The 13739-nt window shown below is 40.9% G+C and overlaps 1 protein-coding gene across 1 annotated transcript in view; it reads left to right on the forward strand.

The window, feature by feature from the left end:
* rnf213b (ring finger protein 213b) overlaps positions 1 to 13698 on the forward strand; it is a 30486-nt gene extending 16788 nt beyond the window's left edge. Inside the window, exons 34-65 of the mRNA XM_030078143.1 lie at positions 193 to 381; positions 476 to 609; positions 737 to 912; positions 1009 to 1212; positions 2610 to 2797; positions 2938 to 3058; positions 3254 to 3354; positions 3739 to 3918; positions 4156 to 4301; positions 4399 to 4498; positions 4589 to 4700; positions 4979 to 5189; positions 5391 to 5590; positions 5917 to 6039; positions 6420 to 6524; positions 6631 to 6873; positions 7262 to 7343; positions 7491 to 7525; positions 7660 to 7760; positions 7858 to 8008; positions 8346 to 8511; positions 8597 to 8691; positions 8958 to 9206; positions 9869 to 10001; positions 10132 to 10215; positions 10373 to 10556; positions 10688 to 10889; positions 10989 to 11066; positions 11341 to 11538; positions 11970 to 12059; positions 12561 to 12739; positions 13301 to 13698. Coding sequence (XP_029934003.1) covers positions 193 to 381; positions 476 to 609; positions 737 to 912; positions 1009 to 1212; positions 2610 to 2797; positions 2938 to 3058; positions 3254 to 3354; positions 3739 to 3918; positions 4156 to 4301; positions 4399 to 4498; positions 4589 to 4700; positions 4979 to 5189; positions 5391 to 5590; positions 5917 to 6039; positions 6420 to 6524; positions 6631 to 6873; positions 7262 to 7343; positions 7491 to 7525; positions 7660 to 7760; positions 7858 to 8008; positions 8346 to 8511; positions 8597 to 8691; positions 8958 to 9206; positions 9869 to 10001; positions 10132 to 10215; positions 10373 to 10556; positions 10688 to 10889; positions 10989 to 11066; positions 11341 to 11538; positions 11970 to 12059; positions 12561 to 12739; positions 13301 to 13439 — 4699 coding nt within the window. The 3' untranslated portion in view covers positions 13440 to 13698. The remainder of the gene's footprint in view (positions 1 to 192; positions 382 to 475; positions 610 to 736; positions 913 to 1008; positions 1213 to 2609; positions 2798 to 2937; positions 3059 to 3253; positions 3355 to 3738; positions 3919 to 4155; positions 4302 to 4398; positions 4499 to 4588; positions 4701 to 4978; positions 5190 to 5390; positions 5591 to 5916; positions 6040 to 6419; positions 6525 to 6630; positions 6874 to 7261; positions 7344 to 7490; positions 7526 to 7659; positions 7761 to 7857; positions 8009 to 8345; positions 8512 to 8596; positions 8692 to 8957; positions 9207 to 9868; positions 10002 to 10131; positions 10216 to 10372; positions 10557 to 10687; positions 10890 to 10988; positions 11067 to 11340; positions 11539 to 11969; positions 12060 to 12560; positions 12740 to 13300) is intronic.
* The last annotated feature ends 41 nt before the right edge of the window (positions 13699 to 13739 follow it).

Here is a 13739-nt window from a genome sequence, read left to right on the forward strand (position 1 = left end):
AAATCTACAGATCCTCTGATGTGATAGTAAACTTTTAAAAACTATTGAGATGTAATTAGCTGAGTTTAGAGACAATGTTCTTTTTCCATAAAATTGAACCCTAACAGTCAGCCTCATTTCAGAATATTATTCAAGTTGTGATGGTCAGTGATTTGATTAAGTATAGCTTTCTGTTTTCTCCTTATCTGCCAGACATACCCTCTGGCGCTGTCTTCAGTCCACTGTGACGCCGGTCTTGGCTGGCATGGTGGAAGTTCTGGACAGGTATTCCAATCTGGATCTGCTTTTTGGTGCCAGGCTCAGTCAAGGCCTCATACGTCTTTGGCTGGACATTCTGGCAGACACACAAATTTTAGACCTGACACCTCCTCAGAGTTCAAGGTACTAGGGATTACTTCTTTTGTGCATACCTACCATCACTATTAATGAGCAACTTGTATGATTTTTATTTTCTTATTGTGTCTTCAACTTCAAGTAATGTAGACCAGGAGGTACTGGTGCAACATTTCTTCAAGTTTGATGGTGAAGTACAACCTTGTGCTGCCCCATTCAGCTGGCTCATCAAAATGCACCTCCAGAGCATTTGGGAGGAATCTGAATTCATTCCAGGTTTGTCTTGGACTGATTTTTTTTAATTTAAAAGACTTTTTGTGTATAGACATTAAGAGGTCACATAATTATATGATCTTAAATTGTGCAACTGGCTTTTTATCTCTTTGACTTTAATATTCCTCAGTGACAAAGGAAGACAGTACCGAAAGGACTCTCCAGTTTGTGAGCACCTTCAACAACAGCACGCTCGGCGGCTACTTACAGAAGCTGTCACAAGAGGAGCGACTGGAATATGGCCAACGCTACCTACAAGACTTCCTGCTACTTTCTTTGAAGATCAAGTCAAAGGATGAGCTTAGGGTATAGATATTATTAATTACATGTTTAGGTAGAACAAAGTGTAGAAATAGCCAAATAGGCTTGACTTAAAATTTTCACCTTTTCTGACATATGCAGGTGTTTACCAATGCAGTGTTGGGATGTGTGTCTGAGCTTCAGCAGTCCATGGGTGCAACCCCTGACCTCTCTCCTGCTTGGGTCATGGCTGCTTCCAAACTGTATGCCTCCAGACTGGACACTCTCTGCCACATACTGTTGCTCCAGCCCCAGCTAGCTACTGATGTCTTGCAGCAGTGGTCAAAGACAAAGCCCACAGAAATGGTGAGAATTTCAATTCTTTGACACTGAATGGCTTCAAGAACGATATCATTCTGATTTCTTTTTGGCTTTGTTGGCACACATTTCTGTAAAAATGAAGGGATTAGGAAAACTCAGCCATACAGACACAGATAAGTAGCATGCATCCTGTAAAAACACCCAAATTTTGGCTTCTGGGGCTTCCGGCCATACTACTCGGGTCCGGTGGGTGGGGCCTCATGCTCGCTTCCCTGATGCCCCGGTCTGGCCTCGCCCCTCATTGCAATTATATATTAGCAATTATTATTCTCGAGATTGTCATCATCACGATATATCGGCTTATACTAGATTATGGTATATATCATATAATAATGGATTACTATGTTATGTTATATTGTATGATGCTATACTATATTGCTATATTGTGCTATATCACGTCATAATGTGTTGTATCAGTTTGGATTATATTACATTATCTTATAATATTATGCCGTATTATATTAAGCTAAAAGTACATTACATTATATTACATTAAGATATGCCATATTATATTGCATTCATGTATGTTTGTTTAAGTAGCCTATGTATATATATACTTTTTTTTTCTCTTCCTCTTTTCTCTTTTTTTTTTTTTATTAATTAATTAATTAATTAATTTATTTATTTATTCTTTATACTTTATTTATTCATCTATTCTCATTATATTTTCTATACCATATTGGACGCAATAATACCATACCCTCTGTCTTTTCATGAAGCACATGCACACACACACACACACACACACACACACACACACACCTATATACACACCAATGCAACTCTGTGTTGTTGTCTGTTGTGGTTTGTATTGTATGTCCATCGTCTGTACCTTACGTTCATTTGGTGCAATTTATTTGTCCCCCATTGTCCCCTTGCTTATGTCACCTTGTCTGTTGTCACTAAATTTCACCAATAAAAAAAAAAAAAAAAAAAAACACCCAAATTTTGTAAAAAGAGATACCGGGCTGGACAAGACACAGCAAAAGAGAGTGCCCACACACTGTGATTGCCATATGTACACCGTTATTAAGGACGAAGACAACATTTTGATCCTATGTAGATCTTTTGTCTGACCTGACAAAGTCTTCTTCTTACAAATATGTAAACATGGAGATTGTAGGGCATTGACTTTGCTCTCTCTTCTTTTAAGATTACAGCCCATGTTACTCTGTCATGTCTTGAGCTACACATTGTCTTATCTCTGTTGAACTGTAAGATATTGCAAAAGCAGTAGCAAACAGTAATGAGGATTAACTGCATATTCTTTCCAGATTTTTTTCAATCCACTTTCCCTAAATATCCATAAATGATAGGACTTGATTTGCAGTTTGGTGGTTGACCATGAGCTAATGCATATTGACATATTTTATTTTTGACAGGTTGAAGATATTTTAGCACTTGGTATCTGCGTTGAAAGGACCAAGTTACTGACAGTGACATCCCTGCAAGAGTGCGAGTCCTTTGTGCACAGAGTGGAATTCCTGCAGCCATGTCTAGATAGAGCCTTCGGTCAGAAGTACAGTGTCCTCTGTAGCCCTGGCTGTCTGCAACATTTGGTCTCCATCAGGTAGGTATTGAAAAAGGATATACTTTTGAGATTCATTCATTCAGGCCAAAAGATTTCGAGAACTCTGTAAGCTGAGATGGGAAGAGAGAGATGAGATTTTGTGTTTCAAGTTTTATTCATAATCTCACTTGTCCTTTCAGGTCACTGTGGCATGGGATGCTGGTCATAGCAGCTTTCATCCAACATGTCATGTTTGAGGTTAAACAGAGAGACTCCAAATTGAAAGAACTGGCTCTGAAACATTGTAACCTTCTCCAAAATGTAAGTAAAACAGTTGGAGTTTACACTTGGTAAAGCAAAAAACAAAACTAGTGCAAAGGATAGTAATAAATTGTTATAAAATTCTTGAGAAACTGTAATAGAAAAGTAAAGTGTGGGCAGTGGTGGGAGGTTTGGGGAGAGCCAGTCTGGCCTTAAGAAATGTGTTTTGAGTTAAATTTCTTCCGTATCCCCAAGATGATGCAGGACTCACCTGGCATGAAGAGTGTGGACACATTACAGAAGCTGATTCGCATTCTCAACTCTTACCATGCTGAGTGTGTCAGCAGGGAACTGAGGTCTGACAGTGCCTTTGAACATTTGTACATTTTGTACATTTGTACTGAGTAAAATGCAGATTTTTACATCTTGGAACATCTGTATCAGTGTTGCACTCCAAAACACATCTAAGCCACTTTTGTAGGTTTATCTTCATTATTAAACAAATAAAAAATTTCTGAATTGAAATACATTAGAAATTAATTTCTTTTAAGGAAACAAATATGATTATAAGACACATAAACCTATTAGGGTAGTTTTTTCTTGATGTTCATGCTCAGACAGTGAGCAAGACTATGAGTTTAATGACAGACACCACTTGCATGCATGATGTCTCTATGTTGACATAATGCATTGGTATTTATATTACATCAGTAAAATGTGTCTCTTTTTTCCCACCAAAGGTATGGCATCACCTGCCCAGTTTGCCTGTTAGAGCTCAGAGAGCCTTCGGTCCTGCCTTGTGAGCATGTCTTCTGTTTGCCCTGTCTCCAGAGGTGCATTCAGGCAGACAGACATTCTTGCCCTAAATGCAGGGCAGACTTGCCACCTGACTTCCATCCAGCTGTCTCTCACACTGTCAAGTGAGTTCAGAAAAAATAACAGCCTTTATGGAATTGTTAACCATGCCTCAGCTTTTGTACTTACCAAGACCAACTGTTCATGAACTGTTTATGAAAAAGTATTTTGTTAGTGTGGTCAGAAGTTTTCTTTTAAACAGTGTTTGATTGAGAAATTTTACAGGTACAGGTGCTATTTTGGAAAAATATTTTAACCTGAGTTTTCCCTTCCCCAGTAACACTTTGCTTCTCCTCCCTCAGGACAGCACTCCAGCAGCAAGCAGATATTAGGAGTTGTTGTAACTCCTTCTTCCTGGAGGTGGTGTCCAGGTTCTGTCTGTCTGAGGGGGAGCGGCCAGAAGAGGGAGTGGTGGAGCTGCTCTTCTCTTTACTCATCTCTGCTCATGGTCTGTGGAGTAAAACCGCTCAATGTATTATATTTTCTAAATATAATATGGTATTACGATGATGAGACTGCCATTCATTGATCTTTGTGTCATTCAGGAGATGTATACAGGACCAGAGAGCTAACTCCCTTCCTAGAGTGTGTGGACAACAGTCCTGTAGTGCGATCTGTGCTGCCTAAACTCCTGCTGCAATACAGGTACAGACATGAGTCAAATGGCACAAACATAAATACAACCACACATTTCTGCAAAAATGGAATATATTCTAATAACAGTATATCTGCCAGTTTTGACCAGGCAAAGGCTCATATCCAAAACTACCTGAAGAACCTACAGGAGAATGTCCTGGACAGAGAAGACTGCACTGAACTCTACCTGCTCTTTGTCAACTGTTTCCAGGTAAAAGACACAACTTAACTTGCCCATTGTCGGCATTTCATGCAATAATATTATCTGTAAAATGACAGTTTGTCTTCTCATTTTTGTAATCTGGCACCATCTTTGGTGCTGTGGTGTTTTTACACTGCACTTCCCAGAGATTAATCAAACACTGCAAACTTAAACACCCAAGAAAATTTCTCCCATAAAAGGCCTGCTAATATGTAGAGCCACTAATGTACCTACAAGCAGGTCAAATAGCCTAACTTGGTATTGATTGCATGTTGGTTTTGTTTCAGGACTGTCTGTTGTGCTCGGAGGTGAGGGAAGTGGAGCAGAGTCGGGAGCAGCAGAGGAGACTGCAGGCAGAGGTCCGTTTCTTGAGCAGGTTTGCCAGGAAACAGACACCAGACAGGCAAGAAGACCCAGCAGAGTTCCTGCTTAATATAGCCCGGCTACGGCTGTGTCTGGCTGCTGCTGCCCGCATGCTGGAGACAATCATGGTCCAAGGTGTGTATTAATGATCTTTGTTTGACTCTAACCACAATGAAGCTTAATTTTGTAGCTTTTAGAAAGCAGTTTCTTGCAAGGTCAAATCACTGCACAGCGCTTTAAAAAATCAGGTGTGCAATGCTGCACTAACTTGATGTGCAGTTTCTTCAGGAGCAGTGTGATAAAATAGGGAAATGAATAAACATACAAATTTTTCAGCAACTGACAGACACAGAGAAATGGAGGCTGACCAGTATCTGCAGCAAGTGAAGGCAGTGTGCGAGTACTGTGGTGATGACTGGCACAGGGTGTACCTGCTGAGAGCTCTCCACAGACGGGCTGGCAGGGACTGCATAAATGGCCTGATGAATAGTCCTAACTGGAGCTGGGTCTTCCCTTCAGAGGTCCTTCGACTTCAGGTGCAGCCATCTCGATATCTTGAAAGCATATATTATGTGACTTCAGAAGAATGTAAATTTTATTCAGTATAAGGTAGAATTCCGTGTCTCTGGCTATTTGTTAACTAAATATCACAATTGCATATCTGCTGGCAATAATAATATGCAAAGAATGTTTTCATACATAACCTTTAAATGGAATTGCCTTGCAGTATTAGCTTCACTTCATTCTGTGATAAACATCTTACTTGCATCCACAACACTTTCCTGACTAAATAGAAACTAATAACTATGCAACAAACAGCATAAAGTAAAATCTTTTTTTTTTTCCTCTCTCTCTCTCAAAGAGGATGATTCCAGCTGAGGAGGACCAGTTTCTGTGCTTGGGGCCGTCCTACAAGACCCTGAGGGAGGCTGTGGCCCTGGCTCTTCTGGAAAACAGTTCAGACTCTCTCAAGATGGAACTTCAGGTTAATGAGACACTCATTTCTGCAGCAGCGAGTAGAGTAGTTGAGTATTTCTAATGAGATGGTTTAGTTAAGTTAATTCAACATGTGTAAAAAAGATAGTGTTAAGACAAATGTAGTAAAATTATTATATTTTTTTTGTAAATTTAACTCTGTAATCAGTTCAACAACACTTAATTAATAGTAATTAAGTTAGAAGTAAGTTAGGTTTATTACTAACTAAATAGTAATTCAGTTGTCAAAGCTCTGTAATTATACAAATGTTTCCATAACAACACATCACTTTCACAAATGATATAGCCACATTTTATTTTTGACATTGCAAATTATAATCAACTTAAATTGTTGCTTTATGTCTCCTTTGTTTTATCTTTTCTCTGTAGAAGCTGAGAGGCTCTAAGGCCCATGTGCTGCTTGCCCTGGCCGTGTTTCGACAAGTGACCTGCCGCTTTAAGTCACCTGACCTCAACATGCACCTCTCTCCACAGGTCACCATCTAGCTTCCATTTTGGCGTATTGCTCAGATACTGACATAAAATATTGACTCAGGACACAGCAATTTTAATTGTCTCTTTTTGATTTGTGGCTCTACAGGAGACTGGAAGACTGGAAGATGTCCTGAAAAACAACACGTCAGCGGAATTCAGGGAGTTCTGCACTGCGCTTGTATCCAATCAGATAGGCGGACGGGGCTCCCCTCTCCACATAAACCAGAATCTTTCAGCTCAGAGATGTGCTCTCTTGGAGCTGCTGGTCCATATGGACTCTGTCCTCCTCAATGGAAATGCTTTACTGGTTCCTCTCTACCAAATTGCCTTCCAGCCTCAGAATGTTACAGTAAGACACTTCTTGTCTTGTGTTGTGATTTAAAGTCCCCCTCCAGTCAGTTATTAAACCCCTAAAAAGCCCCTAAAAATTATCTCTGTTCATCAGTATTACATATTTAGATTTAAGTTTATTCATGAAAAAGTACACATTTGTATCGTAAATGTAACTCTAAATTAACTCCTCCACCTTAAGTAGAGGATTGTGAAAACATGTCTAGTGACAAACTTTATACAGATACCAGTCAGTATAGCCACAGAGGGACATTTTAGGGGACATAAACCGAAGAAATTTTTGAGTGCAAGGGAACTTTTTTCCAAGTTTTGCAGCTGCTCAGTGTAATCTCATACTCCAATCTGTTGTCTCTGGAATATTAAATATATTTCATCTTGCCTCCAAGCACTCCTTCTTGCCAACCATGCCAGACGACCACACCAGTGAAGCCAGACAGTGGTTGGGAGAGAGGAGAATGCAGCTGTACTGTGAGTATTTTACTTGTAGAGAACATGAGGAAGGTTTGGATTTCAGTGTTATGTGTCAGACGTTCAAGCGACATCTTTGTCATCACTTGTCGTTGAAGAGTGCTTTAAGATGTAATGTTTTTTTTTTTTTTTTTTCATCATTTGCAGTCTGTGCCAATGGCCATCCATGTTTTGTGGGAGAGGTATGAATTGTTTTTTTTGTCTTTTTGTGTGTATTTTTTTTAACATTAAGCGTAATGGAAAAAACAACAACATAAACACAAACATCATGAAGTCATTCATCACATACATCCAATGCTTCTCATCACTCCCACAGTGTGGTAAACCGACAATTATATCAAATTGCCTAGACTGTGGAGTACCGGTTGGTGGGCAGAATCATTCCGCAGTCAGTGGATTTACACGGGCACAAAACAGGTATTAACCTATCAACCAAAGCAGTGTTATAAATGTCTCCGTTTAGTACTTGTGTATTCTCCATGAATTACATCTGTCTTTCCTTTTGTCTATAAAGTGTCGGAGATCAAACTCGGACGGGCCACATTTTAGGAGAGGCTGGGCGCAGGTCTGATGCCCCTGACAGACAAATGACACCTGCCCAGTCCTGCATCCTTCGACTGCTTACACACCTCGCCATGCTGCAAGGCACTATAAGCAATGACCAAGTGAGATTTCGTTCAAATCTGCACCATGTGAAGCGTTTTCACTAGGGCTGAACAGTTAATTGAAATATTATCAAAATCAGACTATTTCCAAAGCAATATCCAAATTCAAAATAAATAAAGTACCATGATGCTATACATGTCATGGCCACGAATTCTATTTTTCATTTGTAAAAAAAAAAAAAAAATCACACCACAGTAAGAGCTGAGAATGCAAAACAAAAAAAAAAAAAAAAATCACATCATCATCATTTTAATAGCCTTTTCAGCTGTTTGCAATATCATTCAGCCTTAGTTTGAACATGACCTGTACTAGTAAGATAACACTGTGTTGCTGTAGGGAGTTGGCGACATGATTCACCCCAGACCACCTGATGTCCTGCACTTCGTGTGGAGGCACCTTGAAAGGGACATGGAAGTACTGGGCCGAGTGCTGAATCAGAACATGGACGACACAGCAGTCACTGTTCATTTGATTCTCAACACCTGCGTAGAGTTTAGCACAGGTGATATTACCTATCAAATGATTTTCATCCTCCTGTTCCCTTTGCATAACATTATGTGACAAAAATCCCTTTAATGTCAATGAAGGTTTAGGCCACCCAAGACCTGACCTGTCCTCGAGACCTGGACGGGAACAGTGGGAGAAGCAAGTCTGTGATTCTGCCATCAACCCTGTGCTTAAGGTAAAGAATACAAAAGCTTTGAAACCACAGTGACTTGTAATCTAGGATCAAGGAACAAGTGTCTGGAACTCATTATGGTGGCCTGTAGCTGAAATTAATTATAGAAATGATTAAGCTAGCTAATTAGAGGGACCCTATAGAAACGCTATTGTAATCATTGAGTGACAAGTATTTATCAAACCACTACAGGTAGATTATAGGCATTTTATGCTATGGGACAGTAAACATCTTACTAATTGCACCTTTGTGAACTTGTATATTCTCAGGATCTGGGGAGGAAGCTGGCTGAAGCCCAGGAGAGAATCAGTGCTGACGACAGGCTTACTGGAAGCCCCCTGATGAAGCTCCTCCATGGGGATCCTGGACCAATATTGAGGCTTCATTCTGATTGCCCAACAAATCATTCCTCCTTCTGGACCTTACCTGAGTCAATGACAGTGGAGCGCTTCTCTCAGCTGGTGGGGGAAGCACAGGGACGCAGCTTGTTGCCCCTGCTTACCCTGTTTCTGAAGAAGGTGCGTCTCTTGCTTACCTTAAAATCTGTCAGAAGGGTTTTCATTATGCCTCCTAGCATGACCAATCCTATTTATGAGTACGGCTGAGGACACACTGGAGGCTTATCATGCTGATTTACATCATATTTCACCATACTGACAATTGGGAGAGGAAATCCTGATTGGAGGCTTGTCAGGACTAATGGTCCAAACACATTATCTTGTGATGTGAAGAGTTCATGGATTCATTCTTAACATATCCCAACCAACTTGCATTCTGATCTAAGATGCCAGAGTGTGTAGCATAGAGCCCATGGTTACTGGATCTTTCAGGCCATGGTTTTACCCAGATTTTCTTCTTCTTATCTATTCTTTCAGTGCATATCAATTAATATGTGTTATTAAATTATATTAATTCACACTGAATGATGTTGCTGTGAGATTAGATGCCCTGGTACTTGTCACATATCCAGAGGCAGCAGGATAATCTCAATTATATTGTCTTTGATACATACTTCTTTACATACATACTTCTTTTTTCTCTATTGTGACATATTTACAACTGAGAGATTAAAAATATCTATCATTATGTGTGATGCAATATATAGGAATGATGTTAAAAATCCTCTATGGTGTCCCAAGGCTGAGATGTCATACCTTCATCTGTGTGTATTTTCTCCCAGGTACAATGTGTTAGACAGTTGCATCACCTGCCTGAGCTGGCTGCATTGCAGTCAGACCTTTTGAGGGTATTTCCCCTGGCATCAAACGCTGGAACCCAGAGCATTGCACAGATGTTACAGCAGATACCAGCAGGTATATTAACATCAGGTCACATTTGAAATTTATTGTGCAACACTAGCAGTGAAAATATAACGCAAAAACCCACCACCACTATCACCCAAACACACCCACACAAACCCATCTTTCTCATTATCCTTGATAGGATACCAGAAGAACATACTTACTGAGAGAGTGATGAAATTCATCGAAGTGTGGAATTGCCTCCGACTGGAGGTGGCCAACAATTGTAAGAACATGTACATTAGCATTTAATTCTAATATGTGCCTATATTTGTGTATGCATGCATGTTTGTGTGTTGAATATCTTGTCTAGGGTAGGTGTGTGCATTTGATCTGATGCCTTCACTGAATGCCTTAATTCACTTTTTCCCATACCTGCCTAGCAGCAGACTTGGGGGTGGACGTGAAGTTGTGTGAGAAAGAGGTGACAGCGGAGAGCACTGGGGAGTTCCTCACACCATGTCGACATGGACCTGGGTCATGTCTAAGGACTCTTGTAGATTTCCTGTCAGTGACTCACAACAGCTTAGTCAGAGAGGCCAGGAAACTGAACAACCAAGAAGATAGGTCAGTTCGCCTTGTCTGGTATTAACTACAGTGGCTTTGTTCATTTGGAGTTTGAAGTGAATTTAAAGCGCTGATTAAAGTTAAGGCATTTTACAGCTAATTGTGGATATTTCCTTGTACTATTTCCACAGTGAATACAGTGTTCAACTGGAGAGCATATCAGACACCCAGCTAACCTTGTGCCATCCAGAAAGGGAACTGCTACCCCTAGTGTTAGCTCACTGCCATTACACCTTGAGGAAAGGTAAAGAGACAGACAGCAGCTACAATCTGCCAGGGATCCAAACCCAACTGGCCCGTCGCTTCCTGTCTGGGAAACCACTTATTGAAGCGGTAAGAATGGAAAAGACATATGTACAATTACATGCAGATGCTAGATAATGCCAACCATTGTACTAAGCAGCACCGTTGTCCACTTTAATCCAAAATCAGGACACTTCAAGATACTTGAACAGACACCTACAGGATTTCTCTGTGGTTCTAACAGAGGTCAGAGGCAAAATTCATCAGGTAAATCCTTTTCAGTTATGTTACTTCTGAACTTGAATTCCTGTCTAGTACCAGTCTTCATCTCAAGGCAAAACACTAACCAAGTGCCAGCTCAAGAATGTTCACAGAGGTTTCCCAAAGGGACTTCGAGAGGCCACTTTGTTAGAGGTCAAATTCCTTCACCCAAACTCCTTTTTTGTTTCCATACACCACCGGGAGATGTCCAAACCCCCCCACCCCCTCTTGCCAGGCGTCACTCAGTGACCTGCTGACAGTTTCTCTGTCTGTGCTATAGGAGCCGCTGAAGGGTTCCGTGAGTGTTGCCATGCGGACAGTGCTGCGTTCATACACTGACGTCTGTGATGCCGTGTTTGTGGTGGAGATTGGCCTGCGCTTCCTCGGCAAGACGGGTGGAGATCCCAAAGGTCAACTTTTGTCCTACCTCACGGATTCGCTGCAGATGGGGGCACAGATCTCCAGCTGTGTAGCCAAGGTAGAAACCTTTGGACCTACGGCTATTTCTGTTCCAACGTAATTATACAAAGAGCATATGATAATATGGATCTCATTTTGTGCAAGGCGTTATTCCACCACTCCCTTGTTTATGTGTGTATGAGCTGGCATTCCCACTCTGCTAGGTGCAGTATTTGCAAAGGGTTGACTGATACGAGGCCTAATTAGACTCAAATGACAAAAACATGGAATAAGCATGCAGTCTGTCTGTATCCTGGCTTACAAACACATCGATTCAACAACAAAATGAGCTTATTCCTCCTTTTTTGCCAGTTGACTATAAAGGGTCCTTTAGTTGACCCCTTGGCAATTTTGCATAGTGTCCCTTTAACTGTGCTCTTACGAAATAAGTGGAACTAAACTTTTTCTCCACTAAATTTATTAACCCCTTGTGTTTCCTTTTCATCCCAGGCTCTTGGAGAGAGTAGACTGGAACACAGCATATTCACCTGGCAGCTCCTTACCTGCTGGAAATCTGAGCTCATGCTGAGCCGACTGCAAGTTAGTAGGAATAAAATCTTCATAGGTCTGGTGGGTTGCTGAATGCAGTGGTCACAAGAGATGTAGGCAAGAGTGTGACATAGAATTATCCCTTCTGACAGAATTATCCCAACAATAGATCTGTCACAGGCCAGACCACTTGAAAGACCTAGAGGCACAAAAGCGATGCATGAAACTTCCATTCGGTGACCACATATTTTGTTTCTGGGTAATCCTTTTCACTCATGTGACCCCTGCTAGCTGCCAGTGATTGACCTCAAAGACCAGAGAGAGCTAAACTTGCTGTGCTGTAAATCCATAGAAAGTGTGCCGTCCGACACGGCAGGCGCTCAGTGTTTGACCCCAACAATAAAGTGAATAGTTTGAATTCCTTCTGCCATGAAGCAAATGGTTTGAAGTTTTTAATGAGCACAATATATAGTTTAATGTCATTTGTAGCATGTGGGACCCAGAAGTGTGAGTCAAACCTCAAATAACACTTAGTCCATTATTGTGTTCCAGGACCCATTTCTGAAACTACCTTCAGAATTCCAGCAGAAGCTGTCTCAAGAGGAGAGGAAAGGGCTGAAAATGTTCCTTTCTGCCACCGACATTGACACATTCTCTCTGGAGCTGCATGAAATTCTCTTGCTGAAGACCAGCAGCTCAATGCCAGACCAGGTCTACTCACCACACTGGGAGTGAGTACAACTAATCTCATCAGCAAGCCATTTGTGTACCCTTTCCGTGCTGAAAACACAACTAACAGATGTATTTTCACCATTTGTGAGTTAAGCATCTGTGGGAGGTAATGCATCAAACAAATGGTAAAACATCATTTACAAAGAATTTGCATGAGTTTATTTGAAAGAATGTTTGCTCAGTGTGATTTTGTTATAGATAAGAGGTATTCATAATTGTATAAATGAAAGAAGTGTGCCTATTATCATCCCCAAGATCACCGCCCTGGTTTAAAGGAATCCATTGACAAGGGGACACTTTCAATCACAGGGAAGTGTGGGGGTCTCACCCTGGGCTCTCCCCGGGGATTTGGAGCCTTTTGACTCCTACGGCCAGAGCGTGACCCCTCCAGGCGGCCATCTGTCAGGGAAAGGGGGCTTAAGTTATATATCCTCTGCAGGCACAGGTCATTTCTATTGAAGCAGCAGCTGGGCAAGGAAGTGAATAGGAATGTCTGTGGAGAGTACAATGGATGGTGCTAACTGTTGCTCCTCCTCTCCCTCCCTCCCTGCTGTCTTCAGCATCAGGTCCACTGTGGAGAACCATTTGGAGCAAAAGAACCTTCCACCTCTGCCGTGCCTTGATTCTTTACCGGAGGACATCACACTGGACAAAGGAGCCGATGTGTGGAGGACAGCTGTAGAGTTTAGAAAAGCATAGATTAAGTCTACTGAAAAACAAACGATTTCTTATGTTTTTTTTCTATTATTATTATTATTGTTGTTGTTGTAAACCATGCAGCTTATTTTTATTATAATTATTACTGCCTATATTAGAATATTTGCATATCCAAGCCATTTGACTGCATTAATATTGTCTTTGTTTAATCAGTGCATTCCATATGATAAGATGAGACTGTTTTAATTTAATGACATAATGTTAATATGAATAATAAAATGTCATGAAAAGGGAAAGAAGAGTGGTGCAATAAAATCAAACCAAGTTTTTGTGTTGCCATGT

Source organism: Myripristis murdjan, chromosome 19, assembly GCF_902150065.1.
Source record: "Myripristis murdjan chromosome 19, fMyrMur1.1, whole genome shotgun sequence".
NCBI lineage: Eukaryota > Metazoa > Chordata > Actinopteri > Holocentriformes > Holocentridae > Myripristis > Myripristis murdjan.